The 25,098-nt window shown below is 39.8% G+C and overlaps 1 protein-coding gene across 1 annotated transcript in view; it reads right to left on the reverse strand.

Annotated features, from left to right (window-relative positions):
• Positions 1-6,040: 6,040 nt before the first annotated feature.
• Positions 6,041-25,098, reverse strand: part of Col19a1 (collagen type XIX alpha 1 chain) — a 335,394-nt gene continuing 316,336 nt past the window's right edge. The window contains exons 47-50 of the mRNA XM_076557961.1: positions 23,075-23,141; positions 12,527-12,655; positions 6,709-6,786; positions 6,041-6,545 (exon numbers count right to left, since the gene is read on the reverse strand). Coding sequence (XP_076414076.1) covers positions 6,427-6,545; positions 6,709-6,786; positions 12,527-12,655; positions 23,075-23,141 — 393 coding nt within the window. The 3' untranslated portion in view covers positions 6,041-6,426. The remainder of the gene's footprint in view (positions 6,546-6,708; positions 6,787-12,526; positions 12,656-23,074; positions 23,142-25,098) is intronic.

A 25,098-nucleotide genomic window follows, 5' to 3' on the forward strand; every position in this document is an offset into this window, starting at 1 on the left:
CTTGCAGTTGAATTATTTGATTTTGGAGATATCAATGTTTTTCAGGTATAAAATCTCCAGGTTTAAAGTGAACCAATATTGGTGGAAAATATCTCATGACACAAATAATCCCAAATATCAAGAGAATTACTTTTAAACATGTTGGTAACCCTGGGAAAGGGAGTATAAAAACAGCACTAAAAACGAAATGATAGTGAGTTACTTATTTCAGTACAAATGGAAAATGGCCATATACAATCTTAAAACTGTAAGATAATATTTGTGCTTAAGACTTACAGGTTATTGTTTAAATATATACTTTTCAGTTATGACTTAAGTTGTTTTTAGTGAACTTGTGATGCCAAACATTAAGTAACAATGTCTCAGCAAATATTACGTACAAATTGGCTGGTTATAATACTGTATATTAATATACGTGCTCAAATGGTACTTAAAAGATTATCCAAAGAACTGTAACATGCTTGGCAGATCTGGTTATTGGAAAGAGGATGCTGTCTGATAGACATTTGTAGTCTTAACAAATGGCAGTTCATGTTAACTCTCTGTTTCCCATGCTTCTGTGTGCTGTCTTTCATGCTACCTTAGTAACTGAAGAGAACAAATGGGGAAATTGACTCCAAGAAACTTTTTGGGATTTGTGTCTTCTTTTCAAGTTTATTTTGGCATGTTTTTACTTGGTCTCCAAGTTCACAGTTGCATATGAGAAGGCAACAATATTATTTAGAGAGCACCCACTTAATTTATCATAAGGGAATATGAAGGTAAGATTAGTTAAGAACTCTTGAAGTCATTAGCTAGTCCATCTAGACACTTAAAGCCACTGACATATTTTGATTAATTAATTTCTGTTAGAAAACACATTGTGTATTTAAATAGTTATTGCCACTCTAAGGAACTTATTATATGAGGAACGGTAATCATGACGCTTCTTAGCTTTCTAAGAGTTCTCTCTAGCAGAGTCTACCTTGATTTTAATCTCTGTTAGAAGAGAGCATTATTGTGGGCTCACTCTGACTTTTGTTTCTGTTTGTAATTCTCATCTGAAATCAATATACCAGGCTTTTCATAGGCTCCAAGGGAGGCAGATGACAAACTCAAACTGTGAGCACCAGTGTGGTAGAAATATTAGCCTCATAGTAGACCAGTCTCAGGCTCCCTGGAGGCTGTGGAGCTTGCTCTTGGTTTGAGAGTGACTGTGAAGCCTCAGAGTGGCCAAGACCTAACAGAATGGAATTGGAGTGGACCTTCGGCTACTGAGAAGGCCTAAAGTATAGACACAGTGTTAAGAATTGCCCCTTAGAGTTCCCTGATTTTGAGTCGATTCCTTTATTGCTGAAAGAGGTAAGACGTTCATGACGCATAATGAAGGTAGAGGAACCAAGGTCTGCAAGCGTATATTCACTGGAATTTATAGTGAGTAGTATAGTAGAATTAAGTGAGTAGCATTTCACTTAATGTGAGTGTAATAAAATAAACCTTAAATAGCTGATGAGGTAAGATAGTGAACAAACAAAATGGAGAAAAATACATCCCAAATGTTATTTTAAAAATAAATAGTTATAAAATATTCCATAACACAATCTGAATGCAAATTCACCACAAGTATTTATCCTCTAAATACACCGTAAGTACCACAGCAAAATAAAAAGTTGTAAAATTGCATCCTTATGCTCGTAAACTTATTATGGTCAAGCAACACCCAGCCTTGTGTTAAAATTTCAGTAGTTAGCCCTAAGTTTAGTGATGCCTACATTACTAGCATTTACTTTGGACAAATTTATGAAGCAAGTAGCCGACTTCTTGACTCACACCATATATCACTACCGGAATTAAACTTGAAAATTTTTCCACAGAGCTGTTCCTTTCTGGACTAAGTTTCACCTTGTCTTTTGGAGAATTATTTTCTTGCTGGTCTACTTGTCTGAATTAGTGTTCTCTGTGTCTGCCTGGAGCTTCATTCACTCCAACCAAACTGATGCCATTTTCTACATGGTTTTGTTCAGTGGAATGTTGACATGATAGCTCCAGTTACATCAGTAAATAAAAACAGAAACCACCTCTTTTCCTGTTTCCTGTAACTCCCACTCATTGAACAAATTTAATGCAAAAAATGCTACTTTACACACTGACTGATGAAGAAATACAAGTCAATGAGCTACACCATGACACTGACGCTCACGGCTTAAAGGGTACTATTTAAACTCTTCTGAATCTCCTCATTGGGGTCTGTTTAATCTCCGAGAGGAATTGAATAAAAAGGGAGTGTATGCTGTATTCCGAAGCCAGGAGAGAAAACCCTGTGTGTCTTCACACAGTAGATATGTCCAGACAAGTGCAGAAAATAATTTGAGAACAAGGGCAAGTGTCAAGTCTGTTCAACTTTTCCTTGGGTCATTCAAATAACATCAATATCACTGCACCTGCTTCCAGTATTACCAACATTAGAAAAAAGATGGCATTAAAAAAAAGATGGCATTTTGAAAATCAGTTTTCTTACTTTTTTTGTAAATAGTGACATATTTCTAGAAAAATAGACATTGTACAAATTTAATCGCAAAATTTATCTTGAGCAATAAGGAGTTTAGACATTGTGTAATGTATAACTTGTCTACTTCTTGTGTTAAGCTAAATGTGTTTCACTGTCAAAAGAATATATGCCCTGTCTGCAGGGGAGGATGCATACTTAGGTGTGTGCACATTAGTCACTAAAATACAAGAGTAGCATAAGACAACCTTATAGCAAATTTGCATGTCACATATGGGTATATACAGAATAAATAAATAAAAATGAAACAACCCACAAGCCAAATGCTATGGTGCCTGCCTCACGAAGATACTGAAAATTCTGAAAAAAAAAACCAAATTAATTAAATGAAATATAGTTTACAAAGACTATTTACAAAACAAAGAAAGTGCCAAGGCCAATGTCTGATTTAAGCGTCCACCAAACTTTTCTAGGTTTTAGGCTTCTGTGAGTCTGTTCCGTTCTGAACAAATTGCCTCCAACACCATCTTGTGGACAAAAGGAGGTATATAATAAGTTTCTCAGAAATGAGAGAGGCCACAGAAGAGCTTAGCAGAAGAGCTAAACCATATTTAAAGTCTAAGACATAGCCATTGAGATTACTTACTTTATAAACTCAACATCAGATGGTAATTTGTCTAGGCAGTATATCATGAAATAATTCTTTAAGCTCCATAAATAGGCAAATTTTTAATTTTCAACTATATCATGAAAGACAGAAAAAAGCACACGAGGTTAAAGTCATTCAACAGCTCTCTGATCAAGGTAAGAAGATGAAAAACTCAAGACCGACTGTGCTTCTGTTGTGGTAAGAGGTACTGGTCAGTGCTTTCAGTTGGCAAGAACAGTGTACGCATGCCCAGGTCACTCTCTTTCTTTTGACTTCAAAAGCCAGAAAAATGAACTGAGAACAGCCCTTCTCTGCACAGGAATATTCCTACCTAAAATTGCTACCTCAATTGGCATAAAGTTTAGAACATGAATTCTAAAATCCTTGTTTATGAAAAAAAAACAGTTTTAATATTGTCATCATGGTCTGTAATTATTTTGTATTTAAAACATATCTGTAGTACAAATGAGAGAAAATTAATAATTCTTCTCCTTTGCTAAAGATAACACCTGAAGTAAACAGCTTTTTTTTTTTAATGAAACAAATGGTTATTTAGAGGAACATTTCCTATCCTTCTTTGGGGACCAAATTATCCTGTTTATTTTTATTGAAGGGTTGAGTACCTGCCAATCTCTTTGTTATATTAGCTAGACCTTGTAGCCCCTTGTTATGAACAGAACTGAGACAGAAAAAAAAAACAGCTTTCAAGATAAATAACAGTGGGTTGAGGGTTTGTGCTATCGAAGTACAGTCCCAGCTCTCTAGTCATGTCAGACTTAGTCACATGTCCCAGTTTTTAAAAAATGAACTTGAATCACGGTGACAGGCCTCTTCTCAATATGCATCATGTAACATATTTATCCCCTACACTCCTCAAGTCATGTGATCAAATATAAATCCTTGAAACAGGAATAAGTCAGTCATACATTCACAGAAATTGGAAAAAGGAAGAAGAATAAATACAATTTGTAAGAAAGCTTTCTGTTCTGTGGACCTGAAGTGAATGTAAATGATGCAATTTACCAAGCAAGAAAATGAACTGCATCTTTTTATACATATGAACTGATCAACTAAAAAACCCCCAAATGCACTGATCACCAGCCAAATGTTCATGAAAATATTAAAACTATAAAATAAATAGTTTTTGAGTAAGCCAAAAGGCAAAAGGATAAATAACCAGTCAATTAATATGAAAAATAATCTTTGAAAACATATAAAAGTCTTAGCTCTACAGCAAATTCAAGTAAATTAATATGTGCCAGGTAAGTTGTAAGTTTTCAGAAAATTTAACAAATCAAAAGCTCAAAATATACATATAGCACCATCTTTTCACCTTATGTACATTTTGGGGGATAGATTATCATTTGATTATGAAGATACATATGCAAATGTTTGCATATCCCAATTTTGTGAGTTTAAAACACAGCACCATTGCAAGTATTGCATAAGAAAGAAAATAAAGGAATAAGCAATATAATGTTTAAAACATGAACAATAAATAAAGTAGACTTGGAAAATAAATAAACTTGGATGGAAATATACAGCCAAACTCAATATTAAATACCCAAAAAGCTATATTACGCACAGCCATGTTGACAGTACCTGGCCAGCAGCTCATCTATTTGTCAATGAAAACCAGTTCAAATCATGGGTGCATTTAAACAAACTCTGCCTTGTGTCAGGCATGCTTCCCAGGAAAACCATTCACAGCTCTCCCCACTCTCTGTGGGCTTGCTTTTCTAAACCCATTGTCTGTTTCGATTAATAGACAGAAGGCATCACCCTGTCCTGTGGAATATGTGCTGCTCCTTGAGGTGTGAACTTGTCTCTGTGACCGGAGGGCTCTGGTGGCACGTGTTCAGCTTCTGTGGGATCCAACCAGCTAGATCCCCGCAACATCCTTGTGCTGAATAGTCTAGAAAATCAGTTGTTTCCCACAAAAAGTTCTCCAAACAATGAATAGGTAGGGAGTAAAAAATACTGTTGGGTAATTCAGTTAAGTCCACTGGAATTTTGCTTCCTTTCAGAGCATAGGTTTGGTTTATTTTATTTTAATTCCCCCCCCCCCAGAGCTGAGGACCAAACCTAAGGCCTTGAGCTTGCCAGAAAAGCCCTCTACCACTAAGCTAAATCTCCAAAACCAGAACATAGGGTTTTGAAGCATGTAGTGATTTTCACGTAGTGGGTCTGGCTTTCCTCTATTGAACTCGACCTCTTTCTGGAGCTCCTGAGAAAACGGTATTCTCCTTAGGACCACGTGTGCTTCACGTACTTGCATCTATTTGTTGACACGTCATCCTCACTTTGCACTGTTCCAGTCCTTACAAACCCCGTGCTTTGCTCCGATGGTAGGTCTGGGGATCACAGAGTCAGAAGAACAATGCATCAAAGAGCACCAAGGTATTGCCAGGCTCCTAAAGCTCACCATGTACCAAAGACTGGTGCTTTGCCTTTGCCACCAAACACCTCTTAGGGAAAACCACTTTCTGTTCTCCGTCGGAGACTCACTGACAGGAGCACAGGGTCAGCTGGGGTCTTCCATTTTCATATAGCATATGTTCGTGAGGAGTGCTTCAAACGGAGCTCACAGCTAGGAAGCCACAAAACCATTTCATCAGTTGGCAATGATGAGTTTGGGGGCTCCCTGATAAAGAGCTCCCATGGTTTGTTTTTTGAAAAATAAATGAAAAGTGAATCTCTTATTGCCTGTTTTTCTGCATAAATAGAATGAATGTAGGATGGTATAAGACTTCTTGTGAAAATCAGTCATAGAACAGTCAGCAGTAGTAATGCACTGTCTCAGTCTCAAAAGAGCAGAATGAAAATGTTAAGCAACAACAGTAAATTGAAAGATGAAGAAAATATCAAGATACACTTGAAAAATTAAAGTCCAGAAATCAAAGTCTAATCATGCAGATGAGTTTATAAAGTGTATGTCGTCTGGGTACCAAATCATGTCATGTGACTTCTGAAGAAGCGGTGACAAGCTTGCTTGCCTTTTTCACATGAAACTGAGTAGAACTCAGAGCCAGAGTAAAGCAAAACACACGGAACGAAGTTGGGAAACACCTGAAAATACTGGTTTGCAATTACAGTCAGAATAGGATTCAGATGGTGGCTTTGGATGTCTGCCCAACATCAGAATTAAAAAAAAAAAAAAACCCAGCAAAGGAAAGCAGTCCAGAAATCATAAGCCTCGAGAGCACGTGATTGGGAAGCTCATATCGAGAGCTCTAAGGGCATGGCAATATCACCAGGAATGAAGTCTTCCTCCTTCTGTAGTTTTCATTTTCTACCCCTGCTGATGGGCAGGGGTCATAGGATGGAGGCAATCTTCTGGATTGCATCTTCCACTGGGTCCTGGGGGTCCTTGAGGCCCTGGGGCACCAGGTGAGCCTGGCAAACCCACTGCTAAAGAAATAAAAATACACCATGAGAATGCAGATCACATGTGATCCTGTCTGCCTCCCTCTCTCCAACCACCACAGGTCATTCAACCGAACCGGTAAGGTCCACAGGGGAGAAGAGGGCTATTCTGAGAGGCTTGCATTTGTCAAGATAATATGCCTATTACCTGAAGATCCAGGAAGACCTGGACTCCCTGGCAGCCCAATTCCAGGTTCACCTCTTTCTCCCTTCTGTCCTCGGTAGCCTAAGTGAGAGAAATAAAGAGAGAGACAAGAAGAGTTTGCAACACTAACATGCACATGATAGTACTGTATTCTGAGTCCCCCAGAGCTGAGGACCAAACCCAAGGCCTTCAGCTTTGCTAGAAAAGTGCTCTACCACTGAGCTCAAACAGCTGTGTGTGCTGATTCCTCACTCTTCAGACGTTAATGTTCATTTCATATTTGTCATGCGTTAAACATAAATGTTAGGTTGAGTACAATAAAGTATGTAGGAGCTGATAACCATGCAGCTAATATATAAAGTTAAAACAAACCAAGCTTTTGATAGTGAGATTTATTAAAAAAAAAAAAAAAAAAAAAAGGCCTGGTGGTGGTGTTGCATGCCTTTAATCCCAGCACTTGGGAAGGAGAGGCAGGTGGATCTCTGTGAGTTCAAGGTCAACCTGGTCTACAAAGCTAGTTCGAGGATGATGACGATGATGATGATGATGATGATGATGATAATAATAATAACAATAATAATAATAATAATAATAAATCTCTAATAACACATTGACAGTACTTTGGGGACTTTTCAATCTCTTATATTCTAGCATTGTTAAAATTTTTGGTGCTTTCCATTTATAAACTGTCATAGTAAAGCATTTTGTGTTGTTATCTTAACTGATTTGACCCCAATTAGTATTCTACCAATCTCCTTTTATTTCAGTTAATTATTATTGATTATTTATTTCATTTAATAAAGTCTGTATTCTTATGCTATCTTGTTCTCATACAAAACAGAATTCTTTCTGTATACATCTTTCCTATTTCCTGTACATAGATTCCCACCAGAATTTCTGTTGAAGAGGGATCACACACTTAGCATAAACATAGAAGAGAAGATATGGACAATGCATTTAAGTATTACCTATAGAGCCAAAAATCTCACTATCAAAAGCTTAGTTTGTTGGAACTTTATATATCAGCTGTGTATTTGCAAGATCCTCCATGCTTTATTGTACCAACTTGGTACTTACGTTTAGTGTATGATAAATGTGAAATGGAAATTAATACATGATGATTGAAGAAGCAGCATACACAACATGAACTCAGAAAATAGTTCTGGCTTCTGAGGGTATTGCATTCATATGGACACACACACACACACACACACACACACACACACACACACATACACACACACACATACATTCAGTTTCCCTGGTTCTGGTTCACTAACTGACTGCTGAGCCCTTCAGCCATTTCTACTTACAATCTTGTCCTCTTATTTCTAAAGGTCTTCATTGCTAATGGTTTTGATAGGTCAGAACTATCCTAGGGCTATCAACTGTCCTATATGGGCCACTGGATTAAAAACAGGGGAAAAAGGTTTTCCTTGATTTAGAAGCTAATGATACCCAAACTTTAAAAGCTCAAAAAGAAGAGCAGTGATTCCCAGTATTGTCTTGTTAAAATTGGTGGGGGTGGATATGTAGACTACACCCTCCTCTTCCCCCTCTTCCTCCTCTTCTTCCTCCTCCCAGTCCTCCTCCTCATTATCTTCTAGTAACTCTACATGTGAGATTTTTTCTGAAATGAGAGAGGCATTTAAGTGTGCCAACCGATTTCTCAAGGTTTTAATCAACTCCTCTTTTTGAAAATATCAACAACATTTCGTAAAAATTCTTCCGCAAAAGCTCACCCAAGAAGGTGAGTTTTGTTAGGAAAGTTTGTCGTCATTTATTTAGAAGAACTCTGCTGGATTAGGCTTTTCAGGTCCATTGCTCTTAGGCTGTGGCAATCGGGCCCTGTGTTACAGACCTCTTCCAGGAGTGACAGAACACTGAGCAATGTTTTCTCCATGCACAATGGGAAGGCGACACCCACAGCCCTGCAGAAGGGCTAAAAAAAATTCTATCTTCTATAGAAGTGCTTTTGACTTTAACAAGACATCAGTCATCCCCCCCTTGGGAGTCTCAGAGGACACAAACAAAATGGTTGCCTTCAGAATCTTCCCTAATAAGCATTCACTGTCCTTTAAGAAGTCTGGGTGACTGGAAGAACATCCACGGGTTTTCATTAGTAAGTCTTCATAGGAGAATGGCCTCCCCTGGGCACATTTCTGATGGCCTCATATCAATTTCCTCCTTGCTTCTACAGTATCCTACTTCACAGAATAAGCACAGGACACTTTACAAGGTCTTTGATTTTTTTTTTTTTAAATCCTTCACTAAACATATGAAGATAATGAAGGTGATAACAGGACCCCTTTTGTGGTGCATATTTCAAATTAATTTACTTTAAAAATGGCTTTCTTTGCTGACAAGTACTGTTAAGAACTCATACATACGTCCTTTAGGCACTTCTTAAGAGCGAGCCACCCTTGGACAGAATTCCAAGGGGCCAGTGCACCCTGAGCCATCACTCAGCAGACACATTTCCTGCCCCTTTCTACACTTCACCCTGTTGTCAACCTCTGTCCTCACAATGAAGAGGGCTAGTCCAGCAGCAGCATTAAAGGCTGGCCTGGCTGCTTTTGTCCTGCCTTTTAAGCTGAATAGAGAAGAACATTGAAGGCATATACGTGGCTCCATCCTCTGAGAACCTCGTATTTACTTGTTACCAGATTTCTAATGCCCACTCAGAGAAGCAGCAAACACCAGACAGTGATTGCTACCTTCTCATCTGTTTCTTCTCCTCCTCCTACCTCTCCCCTTCTTTCGCTTCTTCCATGAGATTTCTTTGTGGCTTTTAGGGTCATCAGTACAGTCTGGCTATCAGAAAAATTCATTTAAAACAAACCTCACTTTCTTTTGAAAACTTTATTTTTCTGCTGTATTTCGGGCAAACTTAACATTACAAAGAGTTGAAGTGTCAATCAACAGCTTACAGTCAAGCTATATTATTCACTGTCAGAAGCCCCCATGAGGGAAACAGAAGCAGATGCATCAACTTCTAAGTGTGTTTGTTGTCAGAAACGCTGGCGGGACAGAAGTTTTGTCCATTTTTGTAGAACTTATCTTAAAGAAAACTGGAAATCATGTGGGGAATTCCTTCAAACTCAAGAATCACATTTCAGATCTCTATTAGAAGTCATACTCTGATGTACACACAGCAGCAGGCTAAACCCACAGAAATCTCTTGCATAAGGGAAGATCCTCATCTTTTGATCAGTTGGCTATGTAGTGAATATGAGTCTTGTTTTCAGAAACCTCACTAACACTGTTGACTTAGAATTGCCTCTGACAAAGAACCTTCCAGACTGGCTTCCCATGACCTGGGAAGGTGCCTAGAGCTATGAGCATGTGTTGGAAAGGTGACTGTAGTCGGAACTGTTTTACTAGGTCACTGTACTGTATTTTCCATCTTGTGTGTTCTTTTGGACTACAAAGGTTTGAAGGATCCATCCAAAATTTTCTACTGGTATCCACTGGGCTTATTCTTCATGTGGTTTGAGTATCAAATGCTCAGATGGCATTTAAAAGTCTTTCCAGCTCTCATACACTCTGACTTTAGAAGAGACTCAATGAATAAAAGATAATAACTACCCTATAAAAGTGTATACGACCAGAAGGCTGCCTCTGAGTCTACATATTTTCCTTTTCTTCAACTATGAGTCAAACCTCCTGACCTAAGATAAATGGAAGATGAATATTTAAGAAAACTACAGTGATTTTGAAACTGAGCAGAGAGACCAAGTCTTATGCTAACTTCCCATTTAACTTCATGTGACTCATGTCTTTCACAACAGTCAGGTGTAGTAGGTTTTCTTTTACCATGAGTTTAGAGGTCAGCAAGAGGGCTTCATGGTAGCTACTCCCTCTGGGCTGCCTGTTGTGGAATGGAAGTATACCCAGGCAGCCTCATCAGTGACAAGAACAACCAGAGGAATTACTGATCTTTGCAGAAGATCGAAGCATCTGTGCTCAGGTGGCTAGGACTGGATATCAAACCCCGACCACTCATCTATATCTGTGCAAAAGTTCTGATCAGTCTTCAGTAATCAGTCTGTGAGAACATCCCTGCAGTCAACCTCCTTACAGCATGGCCCACTGGGACAACATGGCTCTCACCTTCTGATCAGCTAGCTCAGCCTACTGGGTCTTTATCTACTGCCTTGCCTTTGGTCTCACTGGCCTTTCTCTTGAGGCTCCAACCACGGAGGCTCACCGTGACTCAGAGTAGCAATCTCCTTCCTTGCTAAGCCTTCAGCAGCCGACAGTGCCTCATGCCTCGGAAGCAGTTTCCACTGCTCCCCATCTCCGTGCTGACTGCATCCAAATGCCCAGAGACAACTGCCTCTAGCAAGCCAAGGGACTCAAGCTGAAGTGTCTACGCTACCAAGCCCCGCATTTCCTCCACAGGCTAGCTGAGCATTGTGGCTGAGCGGGAGCCATTATAGACTTCAGCGAGAATCTGGCAACCAGCCCCCTGGTGTCTGGGGTCCATCTTCGTCATGAGGTGGGCCTTGTGGTTAATTCTGAGAATGGTTTTACTAGTGTCTGCTGTTCTGTCCCTGCTGTGTACAGGAATTGGGAATGTGGCAATGTGGGCTGTACTGTCTGTCCTCAAGTGGAGCCCACGCACAGACAGTAATTAAAAATGGATTCTGGAGTAGAATTTGATTCAACTCCAGCAAGGTGAACTTCCCAGAATGCTTAGGAATAACTCTGGTGGTAGCTGAGGTGCCTAGGGCTACAGTGTCTCTAATCTTGCTTCTCATGGCTCATAGTTATTAAATCTGGCATTTCTCTGTCAGAATTCATGAATCACATGAGTGTAGACCTGTCCAGTCAGTTCGCAGATTGCTAACCATATTTTTACAGAATAGTTGTGTCAGAATAACTTAAGCAAAATTGAAGAGCATTTGTCCTCTCAAGTTGTCATCAGTGGGACACTTTTTTTTTGCCAACATAAGTTTGTTTTTAAAGACTTTAGAAGTCATACAAAGTATTATTTAAAGTTCAAAAGTTATCATAATTACCCAAGATCAAGCTATCCAAAGATTGTGGCAGAGGTGGAGTAGATGACCTCCAGGCCCCACCCCGTATTGGGAACTATTGGCAGTGGCTACCTGCTGGGGATGGAGTACTCATTCTTAATGGAGGGTGTGTCCGCTGTTAGTCTCACATGTCCCAGAGGAAGACTCTACATCTGGGTAACACAAACTAGACATAATGAGTTATTAAAAAAAAGATAGGAATTTGGGGGTCATGTTGAAGGGCCATGGGGATACTTGGATGGGGAAATGGGGAGTAGATATCATTATATTTCACTGTATACATTTATGAAATTCTCAGAAATGAATACAAATGAAAAGAAGATTATGCCTATACTTTCAAAGTTATCATCTATAATCTAATCTACAGTCACTCTAAACTCCCCACAATTAGGTGTTAGCTCCAAATGACTATTTGTAGCAGAATCTCCTGACTCTGCCTTCAGTTTCTTTAAGACTTTCTGAAGAGGACACTTGCCTGACAGTGAGAGGGAGACAGAAACAACCCTAGGATTCCTATATAACAATGATAGAGCAGCGGACAGCATTGCACTTTTTGTCAGACTGGATATTATTAAAATGAACTCAGAGTAGCAGGCATATCAGTTTTAAATCTGAAGTAGTAATAACATTTATCACTAGAAAATAAAATATGAACAAGATAGTTCATAACAAGCCATTTTATACATACCACACATATACATTTTAATTGCAATTAGCATGTTATAAATACTGAGGCTTAAAAAAATCTGGCAAGCATCATATTACATTTGTAGTCCTACCTTGGGGTCCTGGGTCTCCTGGGGGTCCGGGTAACCCGTCCTTCCCTGGTGGGCCAGGCCTCCCATGAGCCTGAGCAGACAACATTGCTGCTGGCAGCTTAAGCTGGGATAGAAACCCAGCCATCCTCTCTTCATTTAGGAAAGAAAGAGATACATCATGTGACGGAAGGGTCTTTATGTCCAAGTATTTCCCAACATTTGTATAAGCAGTTGAAAGAAATTCAATTACTGATTTAAGCAATATAATATACCAAGGTCTGACTGCTGTGTTCTTGATAGAGCATAGAACCAATTGCATGAACTTGTTTGGAGACAGAAATAAGGCAGCTGGGTTGCTCCGAGTGTCTACAAATTACTGGTGTTCCTGGAACCCAGCAATGGAGTGGCCAGAACACTTGTCTAACTAACTTGATTATGCCTCGTGGAGAAAAGTTTGGTTCACTGTTTTCAGAATAAATGTGAAGCATTTCTAGCCATGTGTTGAATGTGCAGCCATTTGACATCTATTCACATATTCTTTTTTTTTTTTTTTTTTTTTTTTTTTTTTCCGAGACAGGGTTTCTCCGTGTAGTTTTGGTGCCTGTCCTGGATCTCACTCTGTAGACCAGGCTGGCCTTGAACTCACAGAGATCTGCCTGCCTCTGCCTCCCGAGTGCTGGGGTTAAAGGTGTTCACCACCACCGCCCGGCTTCTATTTAGCACCCCCTTCTGTGGTTAGAACCCAATCCCTATGTTTTGAGTCATGTCTGGATTGACTTTTCTTATGAAAAAAAAAAAAGAAAAAAAAAAGCAAAAGCAGAATGGACAATGAGTAACCAGAAAGAATTGTTTATGAAAGAGCTTTGCAGTTGCTGCTCGGTTGCTCACCCTGGAGGAAGTCTGTTGACACGGAATACGCACTGAGATCACTCATGTGATTTTGCCCTGTGACAGTTCTGTAACAGTGAATTTGGAGGTGTCCACCTTCCCTGGCAAGTATTAAAATGATAGGACCCACAGCTGACCAGAGAGTCCTATCTGTGACCTGACTCCAGATTTAGTGGGAGAGCACTATGACTACACAACCCTTAGTTGTTGACCCACAGGTCATGTGAGCTAATGGGTATATACTCTTCCAATTCACTAACATTTACAGGAGTGATATTTTCTTACATGACGTCAGATGACTCCTGTTGGAGGTGACTTAAACAACACTGCATTTTCAGCAGGGACATTTAGTTACCGAAAAACTGTCACAGGCTTCATTTCACCATTTAAGCTCTAGAGTAGGCAAAAATGTCACAAGTAACTTTTACTTTTTAAGGAGGGAAGCCTATGTTACCCTCATTATTATACATTTTCTGGTTGTATCTGGAGTTAGTGAGTCATTTGTTCAATCAGGTTGGTAGGAGGAAGGATATCTAATTTTGTAAAAGGAAAACATATTCAGCGTTGCTGCAGATGAGAAGCCTCTCTCTGAATTCCAGTGGCAGCCGTAAAAACATAAAACATGTTTCTGCATGTCTCTGTGAGCCTAAGAAACACTGGAAGAGAGAACACAAATTACAGGCAATGGATACATTATCCATGCCATTCAGAAAAACGGATAAATACATTCCATAGTTTTGTTAAGCACTGAGGGATGCATCTTTACAAATTAAGTACTTCCTAACACAAGATGCTTTCCCAAGGGGCACATCACAGGCATAGTCATTTATTCATTTTACAGACTGCTTGGAGCACAATACTGTGTCTATGGGTCTTGGAGAAAGTGCCCAGTGAAGACAGAGAACATTAACTGAACAGACCCTCTCAGGGGCTCATCATCAGCTCATGAGAGCACCTTTAGAGTTGGTCCAGTGGATGTAACGACTAAGTCTTAGACAGTTACTAATGTCGTGATACTTTGAGATGAGAGCAAGTATGCAATGCCGAGAATTAGCATGTTGGGACCAGGAGGATGACTCAGCGGGTAAGGGTGACTGTGGCACCAGCATATGAACCCGAGTTCAGATCCTTGGCACTCCTGTAAAAGCTGTGAAGGTTTGAGGTCAAAGACAGAAAGAACACTCAGACTTCTAGTGATCAGCCTAGCAGAGAAAGCAAAATTTAGGTTCTGTGAAAGAGCATGTCATAGGGAATAAGATGGAGGGTGGAAGAGGAGGACATTTGACGTCCTCTGTGGCTTTTGTGCATGTATTTGGTCACACGGGGCAAACGCCAGCCAACCAGTTCCTGCCCTGCACACCGATAAAGGATACCCATACATACAAGAAGACACAAGAAAATCAATGTGTTAATGAAACTTAAAAGAACCATAAAAAATTTCAGAGACTATTCAGTATGAAAAGATGCATAAGAATTTTCGATTTAAAATGAACGTCTGAACAAGTATATTATTAACTAAGTTAACTAAACATTCTTTAAGTAATAGTTCTTTGATTCAGGGTCTCATGCAGTCCAGGCTAGCCTTGAACTCCTGGGCTTCCAGCTGTGACTCGACCACACCTGGCTAGCCATTCTCTGTAGCAGGACTTTGCATTAGTGAGCGTGGACTTTGTCACCAATTACTCTTGTCCTGGAATTATGGAATGCAGTCATTTAAGCTGAACATTTGAGTAAGAACTGTTATCATGTTTTTATTGGACACATATATTATAAAGGATATTTCTAATCTGCTGTCTCAAACTATTCCAAAACAGCTGAGCATCTTCAGCTCAGACCGAGACACCAGACAAATCTGTCAACTAATGCAAGACATTTCTTGTCACTATTGAGTCATTTGTTATTAATTTCATATGGAGCATCGTTCAGTTAAATTTTATCTCAAGAGCAAACTCAGTATTTTAGTCTGGAATTCATTTTGAGATAATCATGAATTCACTTTATAACTAAAATCTGCCACTGCACTCCTTAAACTTGTTTTGCTTATGTTTTATATATTAACATTGTAAAAATCTAATAAATGGGTGATTAATTTTTGAAACAAAAAACTAGAAGAGGGTACAGTCTTGCCATAATAAGAAGAAATGTTAATGTTCCTCCTCACCACACAATTTATTTAAAAACAAACAAACAAACAAATTATCTTAGTGATTCAAATGATTTCATTTATGAAGCTCACTTTAGGCTGAGATAGCTCAGCTTAGAAAGGTGCTTGGTGCTAACCCTGGCTGCTTGAGTTCAATCTCTGGGACCCACATGATAGGAGAGCCCTGACTCCTACAAATTTCACTCTGGCCTCCACATATGCACACATGCTCTGGCACATGTGCCAACACACATAGGTGTGCGTGTGAACACACACCAATAAATAAATATTATGAAACACGTTTACTATCTTTAATGTCTAGACAGAAATATTTGCCACCTTAATTTTTTTCTCTTTAACATATGAAGTAAATTTACAAGTACTTTGTTTTGTGAGGGTTTTTTTAAAATATAATTTTAGCAGAACACAATTATTTTAAACAATTACTTCTAGCTGTAAATGAACTGGCTTTCAGCTACACTAAGAAACACTCATTTAGCATAAGCTAATTGCCTCTTCTGAGCCCTACCCTAATGCTCTATAATTGAAACTAATAGTTTCTTAGCATCGGAATGAATTGAGAAGGCCTGTATTTTTAATTGCCTTCCCTTGGTTTTCAGGGCTCCTTAGTCATTTAAACTGTTTTTTGCCTCTGCTTTCTAATGAGGCAGAAAATTAAAGACTTTAGAAGAGGTGTACATAAACCATTCATATTCGCCCTGCCTGGGCAGAACAAGAGCCGGCAGTCACAAGGGCCACGGGTCTGAGAGAGGACACTGAGCGCTCAGCTTCCTTGGAGAAAGAAGTCCCAGTGACAAGGCAGACATTAGCATTAATTGAAGAAGTAAGGGACACTCAGGTGTCACCCAGTCCTCACCTGCCTTTTGTTTCACAAATAGAATTTGTAGCTTATTTTTTCAGAGAAAAATGAATCTTTTCTCCTAACGCCCATTCACATGTTGAATTGCCCACTTTCTTAATATAACCTCATCTTATTTTCTTTTGATACTCCATTACAGAAGCATTAGTTACCCGCTGGATTAAGGGAAGTTCCCATTACTTGATAGTACTGTTATCTTTTAGCCTTAAGGTTAAAGAATTTTCATTCACAGAATTACCATTCTGTTCTGGAAATCACTTTTTGGGTCATTTTCCATGGCTTTCCCACATGTCTTTTAATCACGGAAACTAAATTACATGTAGTTTTTTTTCCCTAAGGGGCAATGCAACAATAATTTCTTGTGATATCTGAATTATTTTCCAGTTTCATTTTAATGGTTATTACTTATTATAGACTCATTTATTTTGTAGTTTGTAATGCTATATTTGTTCACAGTCTTTGTAAAGCATGCTGCTTTGAAATATTGTCATGGGTAAAGACAGTGGAATGAACACATGCATGTGCTTTAAGTCTCCCATGGATACTCGAAAAACAACAAAGATATTTTTAAAGTCATAAAACTCAAGAGTGAGGAGACTCTAAAGGAAAGATGTAGCAACACGATTTTGGAAGCTGAGGTCAGATAGCTGAGGGATTTCTTGGTAAAACTCAAGAAAACTGAGACTTTATTGAGAACAGAAACCCAACAAATTTAAAATGCAAACTCTAGAGACTCAGAATGGGGGACACAAGTTCTCTCTGGAAGTGGGGGACAAAAGAAAGGAGATGAAATAGCAAATAGATCAAAAACTTAAGTATAAAGTAGGTAGAAATTTTTCCCTAAAAAGCTAGGCAGTTAGTCTTCCCTAGCCCCAGCAACTAAAGGGTTCCTTTCTAAAAACAGGAGCGTCTGGGGGAGGAAAAGGAAGGGAGAAAGTGAGGTAGTTTTATTTTCATTAAAATGTAAAATGAATAAATAAGGGGCGATAGACTATCACTGTTTGACATCCCCAAAGTTCAGCAAGACTTTGACTTTAATACTGAAAAAAAAATTAATAAATGAATACCTAAGATACTGACTGCTGAACTGGCAGCCAAGTTAGAAAATTGAAATGCCCCCACAGAGACTTAAAGACACTGAAATCAAAAGACCTTCATTTAGAATAGCCAGCTAGCAACCCTATGTGAAAACCATGGTTGGCAAGTCCTACATTCATTCACAACTGTCAATTAAGGGTTTCAGAACCCATTCCTCTTTGAGAACAGACAACCTCAGATCACTGGAGATGAGGGAATCCTGTAAACCACATGACTGATTCTGGTTTTGTCCCTGGCAAACAGAAGCTGCAAATGGAAGAAGCAGACTATGTTGTGGAAAATATTTACTGTATCTTCCATAATGTGTACATATTTTTGTGCATATACACATCAATAGATATACACAAAAACATATTAGTTATAGATGTGTATCCATTGGATGATATGTCTATGTACAAATATGTACACAGTTATAGAGAAAAAAGTGATGTATAATATATTCTCCTTGAAATAGGAGAATGGGATAATATATTATACTCATTCATATACATGTATGAGAAATCTATGTGAAAATGGAGAAAACACAGGTTTCCTGAACACTGAGATCCAAAGGCAGAAATAACCTTAACCTTCCTGCTCTCCGTCAGTTGCAGAATTGGGTTTTGAGGGTTTAAAGAATGGAGTCTGCCAGTTCGTATACAATACTTCATAGGTTTTTGCTTTTTTCATATAGATGAAAATGCTCAAATATTATAAAGTGAGTTATATAAGCAAAATCTATGCTCTCTGATATGCTAAGACTTTAATTTATGTGGATAGGATCATTGGCAGCTGCTAAATCCTCATAAGGACAAAAGATGCTAAGCTGAGTCATGTGGATGACATCTGTCTTTGCCTTGTGTGGTCACCCTGCTGGCAAAAAAGCCTTGACATATTGGCCAGTCAAAGTGGGGATTTAATCTAACTTTAGAGTGAATGCATACTTGTGTCTCATGATCCAATTGGAACCCAGCTTTGAGATTATGGAGAATTGCCTGCCTCCATTTGTTGGGTTTGGGAAGGAGCATTTAGCATGCTGAAGGACAGGGTTGTGGCCTGGAGGATAGCCCAAGGTGAGAAGCCTGGGAGGGTCGCCTAAGAAGTTCAAAGGGGATTGATACATCCCTGGAGGAGAGCTCAAAATGTATGCTCTGGTGTAGGATTTCCCACAAGGAGCCACCTGGGCATCAGGTTTGAATAAAGCATACAGCAGTACCTCCTGAGGACCACTGTGGGCTCCTGCTGAAGAGGGAGAACCCCTTCCTGAGGCTGTGGACAGGCAGAAGTGTGTGGGGGGACTGTGGGAGCCCCCACTGACACCTCCTCTAGTGAAACTGCTAAGCAAACGGGCTGTGGATAGGTGTGATTGAACCCCAGCACTTACTGTACTGTGTTAGTTCCCCGAAACTGCGTTAAAATGTGACAATTCATCTTTCCATTTAGAGAGAAGGCTTTGTGGGAGAGGAAACTGACCTTACAGTGCTGTGATTTGTGAAAATGGAGTTTTGCTTTTTTTATTTTTGGAAAATGGTGTTCAGCCTTGGAAGAGGTGGCTTCTGGGTAGAAAAAATCAAATGGACTGAATAGAAGTGGTTTGAGGGCAAATTAACGTAAGTGCTGAATAACTACACTGGAGGCTCAGGTGCATTTTGTTTGGGAGAAGACCGATTTGCCTGGCTGCTGTCTGCAGAGCTCCCAGGAGAGGGGATAGCACATGTGGAACCGGTATTCACAAGTTTCAAGAGAAAGATTTCCTTTCAGCCTTTTTAGAAAAACCATCTTGAGGCTAAGGTATTTTTAAGGTGGCTTTGGAGGTAAACAAGCTCTCTCGAGGTTAGAGTGTCCTGCCATTCACTGTGACCCTAAGTGAGAGGCAATGGGAGAGATGGGGATGAAGCCAGAGGAGACATGGGGGCGGGGGACTCCATACCTGTCAGCTTCCTGGTGGGGACAACCCAGTGGTGGGGCAGAAACCCAAAGAACACAGTACAAGTCAGGTGAGCTTGCCCCAAACCAATCCCCTGACTTTCTTGAGGAGACCCATAGCTGTTGATGGGAGCAGCTGCAGGGTGGTTGGGTGTGGGCAGCCTCGAGCCCTCTTTGAGGGGTTGCAACTGGGCGTTTCCCTGGCTGAGTACTCAGACAGGAGGTCGTGGGTCACATCTTTACAGTGTGCACTGGACTTACAAAATCCATGTCTGGCCGGGCGGTGGTGGCGCACGCCTTTAATCCCAGCACTCGGGAGGCAGAGGCAGGCGGATCTTTGTGAGTTCGAGGCCAGCCTGGGCTACCAAGTGAGTTCCAGGAAAGGCGCAAAGCTACACAGAGAAACCCTGTCTCGAAATACCAAAAAAAAAAAAAAAAATCCATGTCTGCTGTTTCTTGACGTTTTTCTTTCTTCTGATAATACTGAGTTATAGTTTCTGACATCCACTTTTAAAAGAAGATTTATTCTTATTTTGAAATTATGTGTATATATGTGCAGTGGTAAGTGTGGTGTGAAAGCAGGTGCCCTTGGAGGCAGGAAAGGAGAATCGGATCCTCTGGAGCTAGAATTAAAGGTGCTTGTGAGGATGTGGAGGCTGGTGACCAAACTTGGGTTCTCTGCAAGAGCAGAACATACACCCTTAACATTGGGTCATCTCCTCCAGCCCAGCTTCCGTGACTATTAATTAACCTCCAGAAGTGGGCTTAACTACTGAACTATTAAATATGGCGACAAGAAGAATCTTTAAGAAATTGCATTTCAGAATCTCATTCCTGAGATAAAGGGTTTTCAATGACAGCATTGTCTGTAGAAATTAGAAGCGAGAAGTGAACTTTAGATTGCAATGAAAAAAATGTATTCATTGGTGTTTCCCTTTGCATGGTTCCAGCCAACTGCAGATGAACATGTTGTGTGGGTTCCTGTGTCCAGTGCTTGCTTCATGGACATGGCACCTATATAGTAACAAAGGCTTCCACCCTCAGAAGGGCCCCACACTCAGCTTAATGGTTTTCTGGTGTTTTCTTAAAATTTTAAAGTATATTTTAAAATATACTTTATTTTCATTTCTGGACATTTTCATTTTACACTGAGACCTGAAAACTTTGCTGCTGTCCATATTCTTTGTCTCCTGAGGAGTACAACAAGACTTTTCCCCCCTCCAGAGTGCCGAATGTTCAAGAGTGCTTGTTAGGAGAAATAATGTTTTGGTGGGAAAAATTAGCATCTATTCCATGGTGCTTGATTCAAAGGCCATAAGACCAAAAACAAAAGAAAATTGGCAAATTTAAGCACAATGTTAAAGTTACAAAGAACACTGGCAGCTCAAAAGAAAAAAATGGTTTTAATAAATTATTATGTAGGGCAAAGCAAAGACAGGTAGTGGAGATAAAGAAAAATGTAAAGGAACCACATGAACTGATAACTTCATTAAAATATTCTTTTCTGTGTAACACTGCTCTCTCTCCACTGCTCAAGTGAAACAAGATAATTCGCAGTCAAGCAGTGAGATTTCAGTCTCTAATGGAAATTATTACTTAAAATAATTCTAACAAAATGCTGAATTAGGATATTTTGTGTTCTCATGCTTTACAAAACCCACTACCCTGCTTTTAGCTCACTAGCGAGGTAGGAGCCATGAGATCCAATGTAGTTTTCTTTGCTGAAAACAGATAATTTCCACTTTGTGGATCTTACAGTTGAGGGGAATGATTCATTGGGCAATTAGCGATTCATTGGGCAAAACCATGTGATATCTTTGAGAACAGATCTAGAGCAGATTTTAGAATAAATATATGGAGTCAAAGTTCAATGAATGATAGATTAATAGATGACGTATAAGTGTGCAGAAGGAACCTGATGACATCCAGAAAGGCCCAAGCCTTGTCTCAACTTAAAATTTTAAACAATTACATTGCATTACTGCTATTACTATTATTTTATTATTTATTATTATTCTCATAGTGTGTGTATACGCATGGCAGGTGTGCCAAGGTGAGGAGACAACTTGCAGGAGTCAGTTCTCTCCTTCCACCATGTGGGTCCCAGAGCTGGAACTCAGATTATCAGGCTTGGCAGCAAGCACCTCTACCCACTGAGCCATCCTGTCAGTCTAGCTCTTGACTTTTAAACTCAACATTTCCATCAATAACTAGAATGAGAACATGCTGAGACATTTAGAGATGACCCCAAAACTGTAAGTGTCAGCCATCTTACCTCCCACAAATATTCTAAACAATATTTTCAGGTTGGACCAATGTCAGAACATAAATCACTTGAATTTTATTTGATTTTGTTTTTACTTATTTATTTGTTTATTGATTGATTGATTGATTGATTGATGCTGGAAGATGAACCCAGGACCTTAGACATCTCTGGCAAGTGCTCTACCACTGAAGCCACTTGAAGTTTAATAACAGTAAACATAAATTCACCTGTGTAAGGTTTTTAAAATAATACGCAATGAAGAACTCTTTTGAAAAGTTTTCAGAGGGAAGAACCATGCTGTTAACTGATGACTCACCATGAATGATCAGCAAGGCTTAACTTCTCAGCAGAAGCAGTGATGGGCTGGGGAAGTGGCTCAGGTGGTAGAGTGTTCACCAGCATGCATCAATCCAAGGTTTCAACCCCAGAAAAGCATGAGTAACCCAGGTATGCTGGTGTATGCCTGTAATCTCAGCACTTGCAATGTGGAGGCAGGAACATCAGGAGTTCTAGGCCAACCTCAAACTACATAGAGACTTCAAGGCCAGCATGGGATATGTGAGACACTGTTTTGTTTTGTTTTGTTTTTAAAACAAAGCTACCTTGGGCTTAAACATCTAGAGCCAGGGTAGGCAAACTTACTCTGAAAAGAGTAAGAAAGTGAATATTTATTTATTTTTTGCTAGCTACATGATATCTGTCACATTTATTCAACTCTTCACCTAATGCCTGAAAGCACTGGAGAAATATGAAAAGAAGTATGACTGTACCCCAAACCACTTTATTAGAAGTCAGGTCCGAATTTAGGTCATTTAAATGTGTCATTTTGATCTTTTAAGAAAATGAGGATGGGAAATCCTCTAACAAATATGTAAGAACCGTTCTCAGCTTGTAGGCCACATAAAAGTCCATCGGTAGCAGATGGATGTGGCTGGGAGTCTTTAGTTTGCTGACCCTGGTATAGATCAAAAGACTCAGTAACCCACTTTGGTGGAAACACTCACAGGTAAAATAAGCACCACCACCCCACCCCACCCCCCGCCCCAGGGTGACAGGGATGGGGGAGCTGGACATACTTACTCCATAGAGGAGAAAAATGAAGATGGGGTTGGATGGGTTTGAAATATTTGGAAGACAGTCACACCACTAGAGGGCACTTTACCTGTGTTCTTTATAGACAAGTGGGGAGGAAAGGAAGTTTAAAGAGAAAGTATAACTCAGCATAAGAAGATACTTCTGTCAAAAGGAGCTGCCTCTCCACCAAATGGGTGTCCTAAGATTGCTGTCATGGAGTCATCTTTCAAGAATGTCACTGGAGGGATTCCCCACGAGGAGACGGGAAGTGGAGACTAGTGAAAAAATTTGGAAGCGTTACAAAGCAAACCTAACCTTCAAAAATCCTTAGGACCTCTTGGTTAATGTACTTCTTTATTTCTTCAAATGAAACAGCATCCGCCTAAGGTAGGAAAAAGAATGTCCATTAAAAGAAAGCAGAGCACCCGTGGATAACAAACAGAAATACTGGGTTTGGTATACTTTTGTCGATGCACATTTGTCAAGCAAAATGCTGCTGGCTGTGCACTCGTTTGGGCAATAGATACTGTTTGATCAAATGCTAGGATAAGCTGAAGTTCATAGCTGCTTTACAAGCTGTGGTCTGGGATTATAACCAGTGATACTAATATTGCTCCTGTGAATGGAGAAACACGACTATAGACAATTAGGACATACAGTTTCTGTCACTTTATTACGTAAATTTAAAAGGCCCAAACAACATGATGGTGTTAATAACCAACCACAACTGAACATGTACCCCACCCCTGGATACTGGTAAAGTCTACAACAACTGACATCATGTTGTTGCAGGATTATCCTATAAAATATTTTTCTCATGATTTGCCAGTCTCATGCTACTGTTACATATTAACATAAACATATTAGCCAAATTTTTATTTTTGTTGTGAACCTAGACTTTAATGGCTGAGCCATCTCTCCAGTCCATAGCCCAATTTTTAATAGAAAATGCCTGAGATGCCTGGTAATTGCAAGTAGGTAAATGGTGTCAGCCAAATGCTTCATCCTTTGGCAATAACCCACATTTATAACAGCCATGTTTTATTGAAATACTTTGATGTTTTCAGAAGGGATCTATCACTTTTCAAGGTGGTCAGGACTTGAAAGTATTTCAGTCCTATTTTTTGTAGCCTTATTTTCTGAGGCTCACGTATGGCAATGCAGACAACATAACACACATTAGAAGCTGTGATGTAGGGACTCCTTCCACTGGTAAGCACGCACTCTGAGAAACATGTGACAAAGCCCAGTGGGATGTGACCAGATGAGGGACTGGAAAGATCTGTGGGAAATCTCCATGTGATGTGATTTTCAGACCTGGCCTCAGTTATTCCCACAAATCAGGCAGTTATCCATCTGTAAATGCCCCCATTTGGTGGGCCCTCCATCATTCCCTCATCATGTTTGCGTAGTAAGCCTGTGTATGCAGGAGTAATGCTGTGAGCTCATCCATTCATGACATCCCATTCATTTAGAATGCAAGAGGAAAAAAAAGACAATGCGATGTTCTCATAAGGGGCTGATTTCTATTGATCAGCGCTGTTGCCTGGTCTTCAACGTGCTTGGGAAACAAATGGACTTGAATGGAAGTGCTGAGAAGGGGAAGTGCACACAGGTCCCACCCCTAACCAGGAAGCTATCTGCAGTTAATACCTGCTGGCAAAGAGAAATAGCAGTTTTCTCTAATGGGGTGTCAGTGGGCAACTACACTCCAGGGTCCCGGGCAGGCTGCATGCCCAGAAGTAGTTGTCCAAGGCAAGACAAAATCAAAGGCATTTGTGTGGATTCCTTCTTATTTATTTTTTTGCTTTGTTTGAGCATTTTTTGCCTTTTTTTTGTCTATTTGTTTTGACTTTTGTTTTTGTGGGACTTTTTTGTGTCTTGATTCTTTGTTTTTGTTTCTTATTCTCTTTTTTTTGAGAGAGAGAGAGAGGGGGAACATAAAGTTGGGTGGGTAGAGAGGTGGGGAGACTCTGGGAAGAGTGGAGAAGGGGAAAAATGAACTTGAATGAACAGTCTGATAACAGAAAGTGATACCGAGGTTAAGTTTTGCAGGTTTCCCAGTTTAGGAAGGAGGTAAAAATAAAAAAGTAGGAAGATGGAGGGAATGCCCTGCCTTTGTCTGGTCTGAGGAAAGTAGGTCTTTAACCTCCTACTTTATCCCCGGGTCCTCCTTTGTTCCTGCTGCGGAGATTTTCAGAACTCCTCAGCTGAACGGCCACCGACCACTCTTCTGAACTGTTAGTAAGATAAGGGCTGCTTCAAGTGTCCCCTGCTCTTGGCTTATGTCATCCCTACTCCAAAGCATTAATTCAGGGCACACTTGTTCCAGTGGCCAA

Source organism: Peromyscus maniculatus, chromosome 21 (genome assembly GCF_049852395.1).
Source record: "Peromyscus maniculatus bairdii isolate BWxNUB_F1_BW_parent chromosome 21, HU_Pman_BW_mat_3.1, whole genome shotgun sequence".
Classification (NCBI taxonomy): Eukaryota; Metazoa; Chordata; class Mammalia; order Rodentia; family Cricetidae; genus Peromyscus; species Peromyscus maniculatus.